At 32.5% G+C, this 21532-nt stretch overlaps 1 protein-coding gene across 6 annotated transcripts; it reads left to right on the top strand.

The window, feature by feature from the left end:
* Nucleotides 1–427: 427 nt before the first annotated feature.
* On the top strand, nucleotides 428–20867 carry LOC148596837 (perlucin-like protein). Of its 6 annotated transcripts, XM_088563543.1 has the most exons (7): nucleotides 428–564; nucleotides 8520–8573; nucleotides 8853–9112; nucleotides 16669–16756; nucleotides 18252–18331; nucleotides 19139–19226; nucleotides 20452–20867. In XM_088563543.1, exons 4-7 carry the CDS (start codon nucleotides 16681–16683, stop codon nucleotides 20700–20702), a joined length of 495 nt encoding a protein of 164 aa, XP_088419669.1. In that variant the 5' UTR covers nucleotides 428–564; nucleotides 8520–8573; nucleotides 8853–9112; nucleotides 16669–16680; the 3' UTR covers nucleotides 20703–20867. The 6 variants fall into 6 exon arrangements, with proteins under 6 accessions (XP_088419669.1, XP_088419673.1, XP_088419675.1 ...); XM_088563547.1 differs by lacking the exons at nucleotides 428–564; nucleotides 8520–8573; nucleotides 8853–9112 and adding an exon at nucleotides 9388–9418; XM_088563544.1 differs by lacking the exons at nucleotides 428–564; nucleotides 8520–8573; nucleotides 8853–9112 and adding an exon at nucleotides 15072–15103.
* Nucleotides 20868–21532: the final 665 nt, after the last annotated feature.

The following is a 21532-nucleotide window of genomic DNA, read 5'->3' as shown; positions in this document are numbered from 1 at the left end:
CTGTTTTTTTTTTTATTTTATTTTTTTTTACCTTACACATGGATCCGTCTGTCAACAGATGAAAACTGTCAGTCGAAAGTAAAATTTGCCGCGCACGAACGAGATGGAAAAACCTACTTTAAGATACAATCCGCGATATGAAAGAACTATTGTATCTGTTATAACCCATACACTTTAGCGGATGGTGTAATATTTATAGTTAGCGATAGTTGGTGTTAATTTATCTGGGATGTTGCATCAATATATACTACACTTCTATTTGTTACACAGTGAAATTTGCTGAAGTTAGTTTTCCCTCGGTGTGTATGGTGAAATTTTGAAATATTGTGTGGACGTTCAGCACAAGAATTGTGTTATTTATTTCTGAAATTTATATTGGCCAGAAGGTGTGTATTGGTCAATTTGAATGATAAATTGTGTTGATTTATATGAGAAATGAAAATTATAGTGTGCCATGCGAATCAGAAATGAATACATATTTAGTTTGAATTTATATTGAAAGTCAACAGAAATCGTGACGTCCTAGATCTTGACCGTTGATTATGGTGTACCGTAGGAGCTATGGTGAGTGATGATGATTTAATAGATCTATTAAATTTGTAGTCTGTTTTCTGTGTGTGAACTGTGACTTTTGTTTGCTTACATACTTTCATTTGCATGCCCTTTATTTATGTTCATTTGCATGTTGTATATATATGTTTAGTTTTGTTTGATTTGTTCATTTTATTTAGTTTTAGTAAAATATTATTTTTACTTTTCTCTCTGTAAATGCTGGCCAACTGACAATCCGACTATCCTACGTCTTCACACAAGAGTCTAGAGATTACTTTAGTCGTCTCCGGGTAGTATGCTCACCTCGAGTGGAAGAGGTCCAGGGTTCAAACCCGACCAGGCTGTTTTATGTTCATCATCATGAACTTGTAAATCGTTACGATTTATCCATCTGACCATAAAAAGTGATTTGTTCATCGTGTTATACCTTTCCTTGCCTCTTTCCTCTACCCCGGACTTTACTTTTTGTGAGCAACTCTGCGAGAGTTTCTAGAAAAGCAGAGGACGCTTACATTAACTATGCTTTTGCTTCATGCTCCAAAGTTTTAGTGGAGTCCGAGTTGCTCATATACTTTTTTTACTTTGTATGTGTTATTTTATTTACTCTATCTTCTTTGTGGTGTATGTTTGTTTTCATGTCTGGTCTTTGTCACTGGATAACATTTGTTGATTTCCGCTAGAATTCTGGTTCCCTTGATTACTATTTCCTTCAATTCGAAGGAAGCCAACAGTCTTTGATGAGCAACCTTGAAGCAGAACTATATATGAACAATATTAAATCTCAAGGAGGTAGACCTAAGATAAGGGACATTACTCTTACAAATAATTGGAAAGTTTTGTTTTTACCATTTTACGACAATCTCATTTAAGCATGAAAGTAACTTGGACCGATTTCATTCTATTTCAAAAGAAAACTTAAATATGTAAAACACTATGTTTGCGTTAACACTTGCCACAATGTGAACAGATAAACATGCTGCGCTAAGCTACAATTGATGTTAACTGAATACAGCAAGACATTCAAACGTAGATTATAACGCAACTGAAGTTTCATAAAGTCGTCCTAAATCCTAAAAAGTACGTTTTTATTTAAAAAAAAATAAACAAACAAAAAACAAACAAACAAACAATGAATAGATAGAAACATAATAAACATACTGCGAATAGTCCAAAGTTATGTAGTGTTTAATTGCAATACACATTCTTATGCACATGAAGTTGCTAGTTGCCCCTGGGCTGGGATTAACTAATGAACCCTGGGTATACAATAAACACAAGTGTCAAGCAAATTCACAAGGGACCTATTTTTTTTCAAATTTTGCATATGCATTTGGAACACTATACTGACCAATAAAACCAACCGAAACGTCTCAAATATATATAGTAAGCCTACAATTTGCATCGAAATATCAAAATCCTTTACTATGGAGGTCAAGTGATTGGACACAGGTGTTGTTGTATTCGATTGTGGGCCTTGTCATCGATATATTTAATAAATGCAATGCCAAAAAAGTGACCCAATACACACCAATTATGTCAGTTGCAATATGCGGTGCAAGGAAGATGTTGTTTCACGTTCGGTGACACTAGTAAAAATCTGTCTACCATCCCTGACCCAAGGAAGAAAGTTTCACTGTGTGAGCAATGGTTGGTAAACTTTCTCTGTCACAGCTTCAACATACGTATACAGCAGAGTCAACTTAGTCTGCCAAGATCACTTTAATCCAAGCTGCTTTGAAAGAAGTTTGGTGGGAATTTAATTTGTATTTCCATTTGTTCTTTAAGACAATTGTTATCAATCATAATTTAAAACTTTTCTGGTACTTACGTTTCAACAAGGGTTTTGACATCTGTATGGTTAAATAAAAAAGCAGGTTGATTAAAATGTGAATAGAATATATATAGCCTACTATATTGTTTGTGCAAGTTTGTATGAAATTTTTGTATGCTGCCTTTTTTTTTCTTGTATTTTTTTTTCTTTTTAAACACTTTTGGAATAAAACTATTTTATTTATTTAACATTCTGGACACAATTTCATAGGCCATTCTATGATTAGACATTTTTGGAACATTCCATATGAACTATTGAAAACGCCCTATGAAGTACATAATTTATAATCAATTTACATGTAACTTCTTCTACCAATTAGTTTGTATTTTGATATCAATGTAAAGAATAATCAGGCGAACCAAGGTTATAGCGGTAATCAAAAGAGAGTGATCCAGGGACAAAGAACAAACATACACAACAAAGAACATGAAATAACTAAAATCATACATACAAAGTGACAAAAGCAAATGAGCAACTCATACTCCACTAAAATCTGGGAGCATGGACCAGGTGCATCGGTAGGGTAAGTGTCCTCTGCTATTCTAGAAACACCCGCCGAGTTGCTCATAAAAAGTCAAGTCCGGGTTAGACAAACAAGGAAAGGAAAATATGACACGTTGAATAAATCAGTGTTCGTGGTGCAGATGGATACATCATTACGATCCACAAGTTCATGATGCCGACCATAAAACCTCTGTAGTGTTCACTTCAATCTTGTGGCAACATAACCTTGTTCCAGAAGCCTAATTGTTGACATTTTAGCGGGATACAAAAAGTCTGCGTAGTTTCGGCAAGCTCTGGCATAACGTATGAGTTGTGGTGTGAACACTCCATACACAGATGCTGAAGGGAAGTTGCCACAAATAAAAGGAAAATAGACAACTCTGAATGAAAAGTCATCACGTTTGTCGTGAGATTTGGTCAATAGTTTTCCCTTACCATCGATTTCTGTAAGTCAATATATGAAAAGAAAATGCTTTATAATAAATACCTCAATGTCAAAAATTGGGAAAAAATATAGAACAAAAAGAAATTTAGTAAATAAACTGAAAAGAAAATCTAAAAATGTTTATTTTCAAGAAAGATGTTTGAGAGGCTGTAAACAGACTGATTTTTGGAAAACCATCAAACCATACTTCTCCAAAAAACAAAACAAAATTATATTACAAGAAGAAAATGAGATTATAACAAAAAATGAAGAAGTCTCAGAGGTATTCAATGACTTTTTTTGTAAATGTTGCCAAAGAAATAGTTAAAGATTATACTTTTGATAAGAATAACCACCCAAGCCTTCAGAGGATTGAAGAAAAGAACAGAGAATAACTTTGAATTTGTTCCAAAAAATGAATCTTTTGTATGAAAGGTCATTGACAAATTAAATGTGAAGAAAGGAGATGATAAAATATCAGTTAAACTCATTAAATATGGCAAACCATCCTTAGTGCCAACAATAACTAAACTAGTTAAAACCATTCAATAGAAACTTCAATATTTCCAAGCAGACTAAAAGAGGCACAAGTCACTCCATTATTTAAAAAGAATGACCCTTTTACAAAGAGCAACTACAGACCAGTAAGTTTACTACCTATTTCATCAAAAGTATTCGAAAAAGTTTTACCTAAACAGTTGTCTACTTTCTTTGAAACTATTTTTGATAATTTTTTATGTGCATTTTGAAAAGGCCAAACAGCATTATTAAGGTTAGATAATAATGAATATATGGCAGCCATTCTTATGGACCTACCAAAAGCATTTGACTGCCTGCCACATGATATTTTAATTTGTAAATTATCAGCACATGGGCTCAACAAAAAGTCTACTGACATGTTACTATCATACTTGTCAGGATGTAAACAATAAAAAAAAAATGGCTCTTGTGTCAGCACCTGGGCGGATATTCAAAAGGGGGTTCCGCAAGGATCAGTTTTGGGACCTTTGCTGTTCAACGTGTTTATAAATGACATTTTCTATTTCATTCAAAAAGGAGATTTATACAATTATGCTGATTACAACACATTATCTTTTAAATTTTAATGAAGTAATAGATGTACTACAATCGGAAAGTACTATTTTGATAAACTGGTTCCACTTTAATTGTATGCAGGCAAATCCTGAAAAGTTTCAGGCCATAGATGTTGGCAAAAAGACTTTTGATAAAACATCCACTTTTGATATTGGATCTGCAAAAATAAGTTGTGATGAAACTTATTAGGAGTAGACATAGACTTTAAACTAAATTTTAATTTCCATATACAAAATTTGTGTAAAAAGGCTGTGCAACAGTTAAATATTTTTAAAAAGAATAGGTGAAAACTTGAGCAAATTAAATCGACTAACGATATTTCACACATTTATACGGTCAAATTTTAACTTTTCCTCACTATCATGGCATTTTTGTTCAGAAGGTGATACTCAAAAAATTGAAAAACAAATACAGGAAGACTATCTTTCAACATATGAAGATCTTTTAATCAAGGCAAAAATGCCAACAATGTATGTTGAACAAGAACAAGAACAATAGCAAAAGAAATATTTAAAATGCTTAACAAGTTAGCTTCTCCTGTCTTATCAAATATTGTTGAAAAGAAAGACCACAAGTATAATTTTAGATACTCAAATTTATTGCAGATTCTGAGTGTGAAAACTACTAGCTATGGTAGGAGATCTTTCAGGTACGCTGCACCTGCTCTTTGGAATTCATTGCCGGAATCTTTCAGGCAAATTTCAAATTTTAATTAGTTTAAAAGTCAATTATCCTTCTGGAATGGTAAAGAATGTACTTGTCTTGTATGCAAAATTTCAGACTAAAACTTTCTTGCTGATGCAGCATACCAACCACACATACTAGACTTTTTTTTATTTTGGTTCTTTGGTTCTGTTTTATTATTTTTTAATTACTTTGTTTTAGTTGCACGATAGCTTTATTCCTCATCTGCTTATTATTTTATTCTTTAACTAGTAGTAGTAATATTCTTTTTTTTTAGTGTTTGTATGCTTTAACTGCTTATATTCTCGTATCATAGTACTGACTGATATAATTATTTGTTTTTTTATGTTTGTCTAAATGTCTTATGTGTGTATATGTCTGTCTTGTTTTACTTATCTGTACGATTATTATAAACAATTGTCTAGTCGTCCCCTGATGTTTTTCAATGCACTCGTCCATAAAAACTAAAAAGGCAGTTATTCAGTGTACGATGGTTAGGGGAGTTTTATTCTTGTTAATGTTGATGATTTAGAATCACGTTTGAGTAGCCAACAGACTTAAAGAGTCATATTCATAGTAGGGAGACAGCATATTAATTCCAATAAATACATCTGCCCATGTTTTGTTTTAAATTTTCTGGGAACTAGTTACACCTTAATGGTATACCGTCAGATATTTGAAGCTGAGGTGCATATTGAATAATTGCATTACATGTACCTGTTGGCTCACCTATAAAAAATTCATGAACAATATTTTGAATAGATGGTTCATCTTGTTCAGGAATTATAACAATTTGAATACTTTCATTGCCTCTGTCTGGCACTTGTTTCGACACACTAGTTTCCAAAACTGGTACATGTACAGATGTAACATCATGCTGTTCACCATTGGATTCCTCGCTGGACTGTTTTTAAATTGTTAGCCGCGAGCAAACTGTAGCCAATATCTACCCTATTAGAATTTTTTTTTTCGGGATGGCACAGTAGGTTTGATGGTTCCTGTAGATTCAGACGAAGTTGTAGCTTTTTTCCGATGTGGCATTGGTCCATTGACTTTATAGCTGATCTGATCAGAAAGAAAGAATATCGTTTGGCTAGATCCTTCAATCTCAGTTTCCGCTATATAGATGACGTATTATCTTTAAACAATCCTAATTTCGGGGATTTAAAACATGGCATCTACCCAAAAGAACTTGAGATAAAGGATGCTACAGAAACTGTGAAGTCAGCCTCATATCTTGACCTTCACTTAGAAATCGATGGTAAAGGAAAACTGTTGTCCAAACTTTACGACAAACGTGATGACTTTTCATTCAGAATTGTTAACTCTTTTCATCTGTGGCAACATCCCTTCGGCTCCTGCGTATGGAGTGTTCTTATCACAACTCATACGTTATGCCATGTTATTCAAAGAGTAATCAAGGGAACCAAGGTTATAGCGGTAATCAAACGAATGTAATCCAGGCACAAAGACCAGGCAAGAAAACAGACAAACACAACAAAGAACATGAAGTGACTAAAATCATACATACAAAGTAACAAAAGCAAATGAACAACTCGGACTCCACTAATAAATTTGTGTCTTATGTGGTTAAAGAGTAAACTACATGTAGACATTGTATTTGGTGTATTCTCAGTTATACATGTATATCGACAATATTACTTATTTCCACTCTGTTGCAGGTACTTGGTTATATTGTGATGTTACTTTTTAATCTTCCCTTTGAAAGAGTAATCAAAAGAATGTAATCCAGGGACAAAGACCAGACATGGAAAACAGACATACACAACAAAGAAAATAAAGTAACTAAAATCATACATACAAAGTAACAAAAGTAAATGAGCAACTCGGACTCCACCAAAAACTGGGAGCATGGACCAGGTGCATCGGTAGGGCAAGCGTCCTCTGCTTTTCTAGAAACACCCGCCGAGTTGCTCATAAAAAGTCAAGTCCGGGGTAGACAAACGAGAAAAACATTTCTGCCATGTACATTGTGGCACTATCTATATGTACCATAACTGATGTATTTCAAACATACTATAATATGTCAAAAATATACCTACTATAGACTGCTATTGTCATGCTGCATATAACATATATATATATATATATATATATATATATATATATATATATATATATATATATATATATATATATATTTTCGTTGTAATCTGGGAAGGTTGATATTTCACTTCTAAGTAACAGCTGACTTATGATTATATTCTTAATTCCCAGCCCATGGTGACAAAAAAGCATGGGAATTAATGTCAGCTTATTGGTATGCGGTATTTCTAATATTAACTGCGTCGTAACCTACAAATTGAATGAACAATATGTCTGGAACAGGAGAAAAGGATAGAAGTGACGAATCCGGGAAATGGAACTGTCTCCTTACAGTACAACCGACCTGTGCGCGACAGGAAATAACAATTTATCAAAGTCTCAACGTAAATTGTAATATTTGTCACAAGAATTTAAAATGCTATTTAAACGCCGTATAAAACTGTGTCCGAATAGCATCATATCTCGCAAGGTCATGGTTATAAATGTTTACATCCGGTAATAACAAGAACTCCGTCTTGTGGCAGGAATGCAAAGAACTAAGTCAAATAAATGTATCACGTTACACACAATTGCACAATATGAAGATGTTACTGTCATTTAAGTTCCATATGAATAACACTACTTTTTGTTTGCCGTACACAAAATTACGATGTAATAAGACTATGTCTAACACTATAAAATAGCGTTGTTTGAGGTAAAACTATACAAGTTTGACCCCGTTACGTCATAATCGAATACAGAGTCCAATAGATTTATTTTGTAACACGAAAACTCCGAACTATTGTTAAGTTATAATATTCAATTTAGAATATTTTTTTATGGTAAAATTATCCACTGCTGATACTAAAAAGCACGTGAACGAATACTTGTATCTGATTGTCTAATACTAGTAGTGAGGAGGTTAGTCTTATTTTAAAAATATTCACAGTAAGCCTAACTGTACCACCAAAAATATTACTCCCATTTAAAAATCAACTTGCAAACTAAACAATATTCACAGCCGACACAAATTAATTTAGGCCCCTAAATTTGTTTATTTTTACGTCGTTCATTTAATCAATTATTTCTATTGTATAATTAACCTTGTAACAGTTCTTCCTTGGACCTCGATAAAATCCTAGTCATTGCTTCAATTATTGCGGAATATTCGACTAGTATTTCACTCTATGATATGCTTTATTTAATGTTTAGATTTCATCCATGTTCAAAAGTTTATTTTGTTGTTATTTTGTAAATTAGTGTACAATGAAGCAGGGAATTAATACTTACTTATTAAGTCAATTTTCACCGTACTAGCAACAACATATACTCAAGTTATTTTCGTTTAATTATCTGTAATTAACAATACATTCTTTATTACAGATGACACGAAACAGACAAAAAAGTAATACTATGAGTCATCAATTACTTTTGTCGGTAGGTACTGACAATATGTATTTGGTACAGTACGTCAAAAACGGATATATCAAATATTGACAGAAATAGTAATCAAAGGAACCAAATTTATAGCGGAAATCAAAATAATGTAATAGAGAGAGAGAGACCAGAAAAGGAAATAACACTCAACAAAGAACATAAAATGACCAAAATAATTCATATTAAGTCACAGAAGAAAATGAGCAACTCGGACTCAAATAACAACTGGAGGGATGGACAAGGTGCACATGCAGCTTAAACGTCCTTTGTTTTTTCTAGAAACACACATCGAGTTACTCATAAACAAATTAATTCCGGGGTAGACAGAAGAGGATTGGACAACTAGTACACATTGAACAAATCAGTTCTTACGGTGCAGATTGATATACTTGTAACGATCCGTCAGATATTTGACAGAAATTGAACACACCGTCAGCAGTTATATTACCACACGAAAGGAGAATATCACACGAGACGAAGTCGAGGGCATATTTTTTTATCACATTGGGGTGATCTAACCAATCAAGCCTCAACTGCAGGTAATATTTGTTAAAATTTAACTTAATATAATAAAGTTTGTATTCTGATTCATTTTCAAATCGGTCTGATGCAAGCCCTTTTCATTTATGGAAAATGAGTAGTCCCATTCTTCGTTTTGTCCCTATCGCGTCCCTAATATTTGTCAATAAATTACTGACATTCCTTCATTTTCATTTTCAAAATTTATTTCCGAAAAATATGTTACATCTGGTCGGTGTTTTTTACGAAAGTACAGAAAAGTGAAGAACGGAACAGAAAGTATAAGAACAATTACCGGTTGGAACGGATAGTATTCATGACGAAAGGTTGGTATTCACGAAGATAGGGGGTATAACAGGCTTTGTGGAATGTTGTGCTAAGCATTACGGCACTACTACATGACATTCAGGTAAATTATAGTTATTATATGTAAAGGTAAACAATGGTTTCAAGCATAATTTCTCCTTAGTGTTCAGCTTTGACCAATTATCTGCAATATAATATTATGTTTATACTGCTGGCATACTATTGGGAGGTACTTAACGCACCATTGAAATGATATATTACTTTTTATGTTGAAAGTGACATTATAACAATAGTATTTCACTTCATCAAAAATATATAAATCATTCGTTTAATTAAACAGACAAGTATTATGCCTTTATATACTGAAGAACCGTCCGACATCATTTTATGCTTGTTCTCAACTACTCGACCTTATGGAACCAAACTTTGTTTGAATGATCCTAACCGTATCCTGCTCAGGCCTGATATAGTGATAGTGGTTTTCGTCAACGGATCTTAATGTTTTTTTTAGATCAACATATTTTTCAATACTACATAGTTGCTGAGATTTTAATTTTAATACTGAAAAATACACGTATTATTACTAATGCAGCAAATCATTATTACATCAATTCATCCATTCTTTAATTAATCAAATTCATTAATTAATTGCAATTAAAGAGTTTGTTCTTTTTAAGAAAGCACATTAACAAACGTTACAAAGTATGAAAATTACAAAATTAAAACAACTTTATTCCCGGTTGGTATTGGAAGTACGGATCCGGCATAAAATCATGCAGACATGCAGACGATGCAGTATCTATAACACCTATGAACCTATTGTTTTCATTTACTTAACTTAGCAACAAACCAAGTAATCATCTTAGTGTATGTTTTTATTTCAACTAATTTTTACCCGTGGCATAAAACTAGTTTCAAAGTTGTAAATTCATTGCTTTTGAAAAGGTGCAAATGCCATCAATATTGTACGATTGAAATCCAGAAAAATGCATCGAATTGTTTTTTTTTTTTTTTTTTTTTTGGTAATTAGGCAGGTAACTCCTTTATACACATTATAATGGTGACTTCTCTAGAGTTACATTAAGAAACTGTGATTTCAATAAATGTTAAAATCAATAACCGAAAGGCTTATGTGAATTAATACATGAAATAATAGACCAAAACAGAGGGGTATAAAGAAATTTCATTGCCTGAGGTAGTTTCCGATGCGGAGGTGTTATTTAAGCTTTTACATTTCTGCAACACTAGGAAATTTACCTTATTTACTTTAGCTTCGTAGGAAATAAAAACATCAATGATGGAAGATGTAGGTTCTACAAGCATAGCTCCCATTTTCATAAGCTACCTTCATATAACACAAAACAAATTTCGATTGTTCAAAAAATGCATTCCATGTACAGATAAAGCCAACAGCAACGATGATACATGGTAATAAAATCTTTAAATCAACGAATGAACTTTTTAATATCTTGAAATATGGACTGTGAAGAGTGCATTTATCATCATGCACCATGTGAAATATACTGATTAATATCCCTGCCATTTCTGGTTTCAGTTTTCGTTCTTTGAATACTATCATTTTTAAACAGTTTATCATACCCCATTAAATCGTGCTGTTTTTTTTCCTTACGGTCAATTACTTAAGTACCAGTCCACATAAAATTCAGACACTGCCCGTGGTAAAGAAATTCATGGTGAAGAAAAACCCACCACACAAATAATGCTTTTTCAGTCTATATATGCTAAACTTTCACATAACAATAATTATTTCTGCATTCAGATCTGCTCTTTGAAAATCATACATTCATCTCCCATTAAAAACAAACAAATGAAACCATATCAAGAACGATAACCCTTGCAAAGTGCAAAATTCATGTACAGTCTACATAAAGTTTATCTCAAAAACTGTTTAATAGAGATGTTTTCCCTGTTTTCTATTTTAAGTAGCACTCCAGCTAAGAATCATGCAAAATGTGATTCATGGGTAAAAAGCCTACATATTTTTATTTTTGATATTTTGTTTGAAATGTCATAGTAAACAGAAATTAACATATGGTTTTTCATATAACCCGTGCTCTTAGGAGATAAAAATTATATAGAATGCACTGTAGATTTCAAAATTAAGGGAGGTAACTCTGAAATGACTCTCAAATACAATAGAATCTATTGAAATTTCAATGTTGATTATCTCCTGAATGAATAATTACACATTTCATAGTAAAGACCCATAAAACAACTTAATTACAAAAATAAAAATATGTAGCCTTTTTTTCAGATTTTGCATGATTCTTACAAAGACTGTTACTTAATATGCACGGTTAATTTTTGTGCATTTACAAAAATAAATGTCTTATTTTGACGTTTTTAAAACCATGGAAAAGAAAACACTTTATCACCTTAAAAGAAATCTAGCACGCAAACATATTTCGTACAATGAGCCATGTACTTTTTCTTTCTGCTAGAACATAACTAATCATTTGTTTCCCTTATCTAACTTACACCAACTTGCTGTTGGAAGATTAAAATTTGTTTGATATCATTTCATTCATCTAGATACATGAAACTTCTAAATTCAGCCACGCGCTGGAAATGGTATTTCAGATGATTTTACCTGATGCCATCCGTAATTATATCATTTGTAACAGGTTTAAAATTAATTTCCTATCATTTGATCCTTCACGTGAATTTCACAAGAATCTGGATTCACACGAACAGTGACAAACCCATCGGGATGAAAATTGTCACCCATATGTCTTTAATGAAAATCGAAGAAACCTCCACACACCACAGAGCAGGTTGCAGCTGACCCCAAAACAGAACAATTCACAGGTACAGCGAAAAATCTGTTCCAATATACTCCAGTAAAAAGAAAGTAAACTGAATATGCAAACGAAATAAGGCATACAGATGCCAGAAATATCCTGACTTAGGGCAGGCACAAAATGCGGAGGTGTTTAAGTATTAAGGTGGGATGACAACCCCCCCCCTTTTTAGAATTAAATTTATTTAGTATTCAGGAAGAGAATTTACCAAATTATGTACTGTACTTATCTACTGCAATATCGAAGTATACAAAAAGAACTTAACCTTTGTAAAAGAAAGATCAGTTCATTATTTAGGAATGTAAGTAGTGTCTGAATATATTATCTTATATAAAGAACCTTGGTTCGATGACACAGAATAAACCGGGAATCGATTTTATTGAGGACAAATATTGCACGGTACGCTATTCAAGTGTCAATGGAGCTGTTGAAATGATTCAAGGTTAAGAAAGAAATGCTGATTTGGGAGATTATGATAATTGACATGCTTTCCGACTCCTAAAAGATGTCCCTGAAGATTTATTGGGTTTTTAAAATAGAATGTAAATACTATTTTGATAAAACTTTGCCGAAAGTTGATATACAAGCTGCGCGCTTCGTGAGATATTTTCAACATTTATAAAGTGGGTGGTAAAGTCTAAATGTCGATCTCGAGTTCCAGTAGTTAATCATTATTTAGATTTCATATTTGATGGACAGTATGGAACCAAATTAAGCGTTCCCTTAGAAAAAAGCTTATGTGGCAGAACTCTTGGAAATCGTAATATATTCATTTATTCTTACCCAGATAATAAGATTCTACCTTTGTTACCATTGGAAAGCAGGTTATGGAAAGATATAATTCTTAAATATTAAAAATGAATTAATGTCTGGGTTAAAAGTTTGGTTCACTCAAGATTACCAGAGCAACCAATTCACGTCTGTTGCCAAATGGGACTGTTGCTCACTTTTGATAACAAAAGGAGCAAGTTCATATGGGCAAAACAGAAAGTAAAAAGTTTTTTTTCGGTGGTACATGTATTATATTGCAGGGAAGGCATGTCATCTTTGATTATCATAGGGCCATCAGCATGCTTTACATAGGCTGCTAGTTTGGTTTTTCAGGGTCTTGAAAAACTCGGTGCTTTAGCCGTATCCTTCTACTCAAAATTGGTGCTTTAGCCGTATTCTTCCACCCAAAATTTGTGCTTTAGCCGTATACTTCTACTCAAAAATATGTTAATGAAATTGACATTTAATTTAGAAAAAAAAATGTTTACATCTTATTCCCATTCATCTTTCATTGATTATGTTTATAAGAAACACCTAATAATAAAAGTGATTAACATTCACTGTTTTTTTCCGATTTAACATGGTCACATGTTTAACTTCACCATTTCGTTCATGGGAAGCGAAGCTGATACCTCATTCACTTTTCAACTTACGCTGCAAATACTGGCATTTACAACAAAATATTACAATTTTTATTAGGAGATATTTTAGACTATTACCAAAGCTTCAAAATAGCAGTTCGGGAACTTTCTAAAGAAGTATAAGACCAGTATTTGTTTTTTGCCAGCTGTTTGTCTTAATTCATTCTATATACGTAACAGTTAATATTTCACAAAAAATCGTTCGAAATGTCAATAAGACCTACTATTATTTAATTGCTAACAGTGGTGTAAGGAACATAACTCTTTGTTTTTCTAAAACCTAAAAACATTGAGAATAACGTTTCTCCGTGTAAGATTTTTTATCTTTAGATATCAAACGTTGTTTGTTGATTCAGAAATTGTTCATAATAGATACTGAAAATAAATGTTAGGAATGCAATTATCTGCATATAGTAAAGCTACAGAGTTAGAATTTGGCGGATTATTCAGATATATCCGCAAAAAATATCGACGCATCATCTATGGGATGTCTCAAATACGCCAAATGAATTACCTACACGTGAATGCATGAAACCGAGAAGATCTACATTTAAAATAATAGCGGAAAGAATAAAAAAGATCACACATAAAAACGGAAGATAACGAAACAAGTCGTCACACAAAAACTAAAAGCACTAGCAATATGAAATCCTACATAATAACGGAAGTGACATCAGGTGTTCCAGAAGGGTAAATATGTCCTGCTCCGACAGTGGCACCCGCCATATTGCAAATGAGCATAAATGAGACTATGCATTATAAGAGCACCAAGATTTCCAGTTTGTATCAGTAGATATGTTTTAAAGACGATCCAAACTGAAACATATCGTCATATTTTTTATCATTCAATCCTATCGAAGAAGGTCTAATATCTGAAACAAAATGAACATTCATATTACAATAATTTGTTTTTTATTGGGTATTTTTGACTGATGTTTAAAGTATCAGTAGGTACAATGTACTCAGTGTATTCAGAAACAGTATTATATGACACACACTATCTTTCCTTCAATCAAAGAGAGTAGATTTTTGCTTTACAGTACAGACTACAGATATTGAAAAAAAAAACGCTTGGGCATAAATCAATTGGTTGAAATGTATTATCAAGTACCCACCAGTTGTATTACAGTTTGTAATTAAACTTGTATAACTAAAGTTTTCGCTCTCAATCTTGAAGTGCACAGGTGGTGAATCGACCACAAGACTGAAATCGAATAATTAGAATATTGTTTTAATTATACTAACGAGTTTGTTTCAATGATTTTATTTTCGCCCAAGTGTATGTACGGCAATAAATTTGCATGGGAAAACTTGTTCAGCATTTTTTACAGTTCAAGAAGTCATAATTTACCATACGAGTTCAAGATTCGTTCACGCATAATTGTACACTTATTTTTTATAAATTTGCGGAACTTTAGTAGTTTAGTCAAATCCAGTCTTGAAGAAAGGAGAAAGCAAACTATTGTAAAAGGTAAAGATAATTAATAAGTATTACTACCCCATATTTTTTTTCGCGGAAAATTTTTCTGACTGGTTTTTATACTTCTTTCATAACAATAAGATCCCTTTTCACTAACCACTGCAGACAAGCATTTTGAAATTATCGGACATTATTCCAATCAAACATCATTTGACAGTCGTGTGGAATTTTTCCTATACTTTGTAAGGTTCTTGTATATTCGGGGAGGACTGGCTCCAGCGTCTGGTGTGAATTTCGTATTCGAAGCTTGTCATACCACAAGCAAGAATCCCAAACTAAATATTATTTTGGTTTGCAAACTGTTAAACCCATGTAAAATTATCAAACCAGCGAATCATTGTACAACGAAAAAGACGTCTTTAAAAAAAACCTACTAAAACATGGAAAACTGAGCGCTAACTCAATTTCTTTACATAGGGTTAATGCGTTATTCAACGCTTGTCACTTCTTCCACTCAGTGATAAACCTTACCCCGTTTATGCAAATAAATCATGGTTAATCACCATGTTTTGATTAAAAAAAATACACGTTTGATGGTAACTACCACTTATCTTTAAACACATACTTACGATTGGGTTTTTGTCATCAGCAGTGGCGGATCTTGAATTTAAGATTAGGGGCGTAAATATAATGAAATGCCGAGCAAAGCGAGTCAATCAATTGGCGGAGGGAGTAGAGTATGTAAAGCAATAAAGCAAGATCTCATGCTATAACAATATTTTCCCAAGTTTATGGGACGAATTTCCCCTACGCCCTCTTGGATTCACTACTTATAAGTCAAAATAATCGATATTCTCTAGTGGCTGTTATAAAGATGGTTGTGATTAATTGTTATCTGTAAGAAATGATTTCATTTATATTTCGATGTATAAAAAGCTACAGTTTGTCTTAATGTTTCCACTCGCACGTTCAGTCTACGTACCTCTGTAACCTTAATGATACTACAGTAATTTGTTTATTAAATATTATCGAATAATAGCGGTACGTTTTGATGAGAATCATCAAATGTAAAGTCATAAAATGTGTTGTTCGTGCAAAAATTGAGCAGGTTTACCTGTCTTAAGCAATTTCGTAAAACAAGAATTTTGTCATTACCTGACTGTCTGGGCCACTTTGTAATAATTTAGCAGCAATTTGCACTTGCATCAACACAATAGTTTCTAAATTGTGCAAATCTATCAATCCGAAAAGGTTTTGGCAAATGAAGGACAATCGTGCAATCATTATAATGAACGGCATTTGTGAGTAATATCCCAGGAAAATGGAAAATATGCTAGAGATATATAATATGGTATACTATTACTACTGCTCGTAATTTGAACTATCGCACGCATTGGCATCATGGAAATTGTCGTAGGTCACGTTAGCAGAATAATTACGCACATTTCAATACAGAACAGTACAAAAACAAATGACATTTGAGGTTTCGGCAAAATATTATGTAACCGTCGAGCATTAATCATTTTATAAGATATATCTAAGCGGTGACTTATTTTTACTTGGGGATTAATTCTATCAAAATTTAAGTGTAATGTGCTAAAACATCATACTTGCAGAAAAAGTTTAGCATGCGATTTTCTGTTCTGGCGGTAACCTTATGTGTTGTATTGGTTCAATCTCAGAGCTATGCGGCAGATGATCCAGGTTAGTAGAAATACTTGCTATGACAAAAAATGATAGACGCTTTTTTTTCTAGCAGCATTAATTTTTTTTAAGAAAGTCTATTTAATGATAAAGTTATCAAGAAATGGCTATCGTGAATAACATAATATAACAACTCATGCCGAAAGTGCTTTGTGATTTTATACATGGACGCAACTTGTTTCTTGGGATCAATTAATCTCGGCGTTATCAACACTTGTGATTATATTTTAGTTATTCACCCTATTCAATTCTTTAACGTTACATTACATATTCATGAATTCTACGAATGTCTCGTTAAAAGGTAGAGAAGAGAATTCTGTGTTATAAATATCGACCTTTTTATCGTTTGAATACTTAAACAAAATGAAGAGAGGGGCCAATTATTGTGATAAAAAAGACATATTTGAACTGTCAGTGCTATTTTTATGACAAAAACGCAACAATTAACTTAATTTTTTTATTTATTTATTTGTTTATTTATTTGTTTATTTGTTTATCTGTTATTTTTTTTTTGTATTTTTTGTATTTTTTTGTTTTGTTGTTCCCTCCATTGTTCCCTCTATTCCCTCTCTTGACAAAATAGAATGATCATTTACTATTGATCAAAGTAACCAGAGGTTCGGCTTCGAATATTTTGACAGATAATCGTTTTAATCTTCAAGCCATGTATGGTAAATGCTTTGTTTACATCAATATTGCTTTTCCGGTGTTGATGTTTTTTTTAGTACATTTTCACAAACTATAAGTGTGTACAAAAACAACCTTGTATGAAAAATGAAAAAAAGAATCAATTCAATTTTCGACTCATCTTATGGACATACATATTTAAAACGAATACCTAAGAAATATTTATTTAATATACATACTTCAATCTATGATTGATGAGAGATGATAAAAATAGTTAAGTAAATTTAAATGTCAGTGCATAACAGAGTTAACTATTCACAATGTGAAAGTTCCCGACGCATTTGTGAAATAAAATAACAGTTTTAGCACAAAATCTCTAAATTTTGTCATAACTATATAAAATAAAACATCATCACTTTTCAACAGGTCAATTTTCAAATTTGCCCGTTTCAAATCTTATAGGCCTAGTCAACGTTAAAATTTAACGAATACACTGCGGTCTTAAAGAGGTAAAATATGTTAAAAATTAATTTCCGTTTTTAAATCTTGTTTAAAAATCGTATATGTATAATCATATATAAAAGAATGTGTATTATTATACATAAAAGATAAATGTATGCATTAAACGATTTCAATTAATTTACAAAAGAAAATTTTTACAGCATACCACAGCTCACACTTATCTGTTTCCATAGTACGTCCTATGTCCATGTTATGTGTTTCACTTCTGTTTTATATATATCAAGTTAATTTATTGTCACCCCAAGTCAACGTCACACAACATGATACGGGTGTCAACGTTACACTTAGAAGCGCTTGCGTTCCAAACAAATTGCGCACAACACTTAGTAAATATTTTTTTTAACAGATTGTGACGCTGGATGGCAAAAATTTGGAAATAACTGTTTTTTTCTTTCCGGGAATACGAATACATGGTTTGGTGCGAGGGTATGTCTGTATGAAATATAATTGGATATAAAACGGATTTAATGTAAATTTGGTAAAAGAAAACATTTAGTAAATTATTTCACAACTGATTTTCGTTTCATATTTTGTTAGATGTTGACCCCTTTGTGGAAATAACCTAAAATTATGGTAAAATAGTTTTGCAGTAAACAAACTATCTTCCTTCTGTTCTGGAACTATAAATATGATAAACGGGTATTTGTTAAATATAGTATTTTCTCATTATTAACCTGTTATATAAGATACGATCGAAATTACTTATTGAAAAAAAAAATGATACGTAAAAACCGGAACAAAAAGATAACAGCAAAACAAAAATGTAACATTAGTACAAAAACAGTGGAACTAGTGATCCTCGGACGATATGCCATCCAGTCATATCATTGTTACAATATTTGATTATGAAAGTGTATATCTCTTGACATATACAAAGAAAATCACCTTTTAACGTATCGGTAGCCACAACACAATATAAGAAAAAAGCATCAATTATTCCGACCAATCCAAGATTAATGGCCAATAGTCAGATTATGTTGATAATGGCAACGAATGAAATAAATCTACTTAATAAATAGGATGATCAATTGGTTATCGTGAATAACCAAATATATGACCACTCGTGCCAATAACGCAGTAAGAGTTAACTCGGGTACGAAACAGGTTCCGCAAGCTCCTTAGATCTAGGCGTTCTTCGGCACTCGTTCTCGTACTTTGGTTATTACCCTTTTCCAATTAAAATATCCTATCATCATTTGGACTGTTTGTTTTGCAATGTTTCTTGTTAAACAGGGAAGCTGTAGAGATATGAAGGCTTTCCTGGCTGAAACAAAAGATAAAGAAATCAACGATTTCATAGGAGAGAAAGGAAAAGACAAAGGTAAATTTAGATGTAATGGTGCAATGTTTGGACTGACGTGTTGGAAAAAAAAAAACAAAGTAATTATGCTGACCTTTTCATCCTCTCGTTATATTTTTCTTGGTCTCGTTCCATTATGATGTTGATTTCCGCGAGGACAAAATATAGGTATTTAACGGGGTTTAATTTCTGATTTTTTTTCTGACACTAATTAAAGCAAATGGACAGGAGATTCACGATGAATAAGTCATACACACCACAAATGAACAAACAAAATCTCCAAAAAGTACCCGAACATCACAAAACCACCATTACAGCCGGTATAGTGGACATTAAGAATCGAACACCAGTACGAGTGTAAGACTAAAAGGCTCTTACACGAGACTCTTTTGACAGTCTTGGATTTCTTCCACGAGTGGAGCACAGCATAACGTATGAAAAGACGAAGAATTTATCATACCAGTTTAATCCCTGAACTTCAATAGATGACGATTGTAAGAACATATTTTGCCCTTTTTTGCAGACAAAGTTGTGGAAATGTGATAAAAAAATAGAAAATATGTGTCGTATTATTGGGCGCCGATCAACTTCGTCCGAAAATTCTGTTATATAGTAATTAATTCTTAAGTTTTTGTTTAATTCGAATATATTAACATACATTGTTATATAAACATTAGGATCTGCGAACAAAAAGTTTGATCAATTTATTCATTGACCCTCTGAACTCTACTTTGCGTGTTGTGTGGCTATTTTACCAACAACCTTCGCGTACACCTGTCTGTTATGGGCTGTCTGTCATAGAACAACGAGGTTGCGTCGAGTTAAAGAACTATTACAACTTATCCAATGATGCATTAGATTCCCCAATCTTGCATGACAAAAGTGGGTGTTTCATTCTTTGCCTTAATTCGAACTAGTTTTTCGTACTAATCTTCCAAATTGTTTAACTCGAAATGACTTGCAGTTGATCAGCAAATTAATACATAACGACCAGATGTAACATATAAGTCAAAACAGTATAAATTAATTGTAAGAAATAATCGCCGGTTATTCTTGATAAAATTATTATTTGAAAAAGTTATTTCAAACACATATTGCTAATGTTTGCTCGTTCATAACTCTTTATTCGACTGAGCAATTTTCATTGGAAAACGCACGTGTCTCTATCCGTGGTTGAGATAAGACTTTTCATGTCTCTTTAGTAAGACAATTAGTTCAACAATATCACGAATGTCTTTTCTCTCAGTATGGTGGATAGGAGCAAATGATCTAGAAGTGGAGGGTCAGTTTCGTTGGGAATATTCATTGGAGACGATTGGATTTGCAAGCTGGCTTTCACCGGATCCAAATAATCACAAAAATAAGGAGCACTGTGTTCTTACCAACTGGGGAAAAACAAAGAAATGGGTTGATGCACCTTGTGATTGGAAAAAAATTATGTCTGTCAAAAGCCTCTTACTCGTAAAAATGTGCCTTGTAAAAAAGGGGGATTGTTGAATAAATTGAAAAGTGAATCAGAAAGGACTGTGGAGGTACATGTAATTGTAAAATGATTTTATATTACCATGTTGTATTTTGAATGCTGATATACAGTATATTATTTGGTGGTAATGGTTAAGTGTATAAGAATGGAATATTTTATTAAAATAAATATAAACAGAATTTATTCTTTTGTTGTCTCAACAACGGTCGGTAAATTATTGTTTTATTGGAATGGATGTGATCTAATTTTTCAATAATGTTCAATATTTGGTGTTCGAAGATGTTGTTAAAGGAAGATCAAGGTGGCACATGTCAAATTTTATTTCCCTTTTTCTATTAAGAATCATACAAATTTGAAACAGAAATGCCTCTATATTTTCAGACATTAAAGGATACATTGGAACAAAGATTTGAACGGATTAAGAGACTTTGAAAATCAGGCAAATTCTATGATATGGGTGGCACAATTCATTTTTTTTTTAAAGAATGCAATTGTTTTGGAAACAAATCCTGTCATGTGCCACCCCTTACTTGGTTTTTGCATGAAAACCCTCTTAAGTTTTCACTGTGCCACCAAAATCATAGGATATGCCTGGATAACTGCTTTGGGCAACTGAAATTAACATTATGTGAAACAAAAATCTCGCTAAATCATGTTTTACGTCATCGACCGAGGTAAGAACCGATATTGCTGCATGTAAAAAAAACTGTGAGTTGCAAATTGGATGTAAATAGTCATTAAATTGATTCAAACCTAATCCGTACGATGACGTATCTTCCTTAAATTTAATAAACGCTTTATTTTTTCATTGTCATACCAAAGAAAGTTTAGATGCAGAACATCT

The sequence above is a fragment of the Perna viridis genome, chromosome 15 (assembly GCF_037379345.1).
Source record: "Perna viridis isolate PV_CMFRI_1.1 ecotype Kerala chromosome 15, ASM3737934v1, whole genome shotgun sequence".
Classification (NCBI taxonomy): Eukaryota; Metazoa; Mollusca; class Bivalvia; order Mytilida; family Mytilidae; genus Perna; species Perna viridis.
The sequence above is the reverse complement of the archived record's forward strand: the minus strand, read 5'-3'. Positions and strand labels throughout refer to the sequence as shown.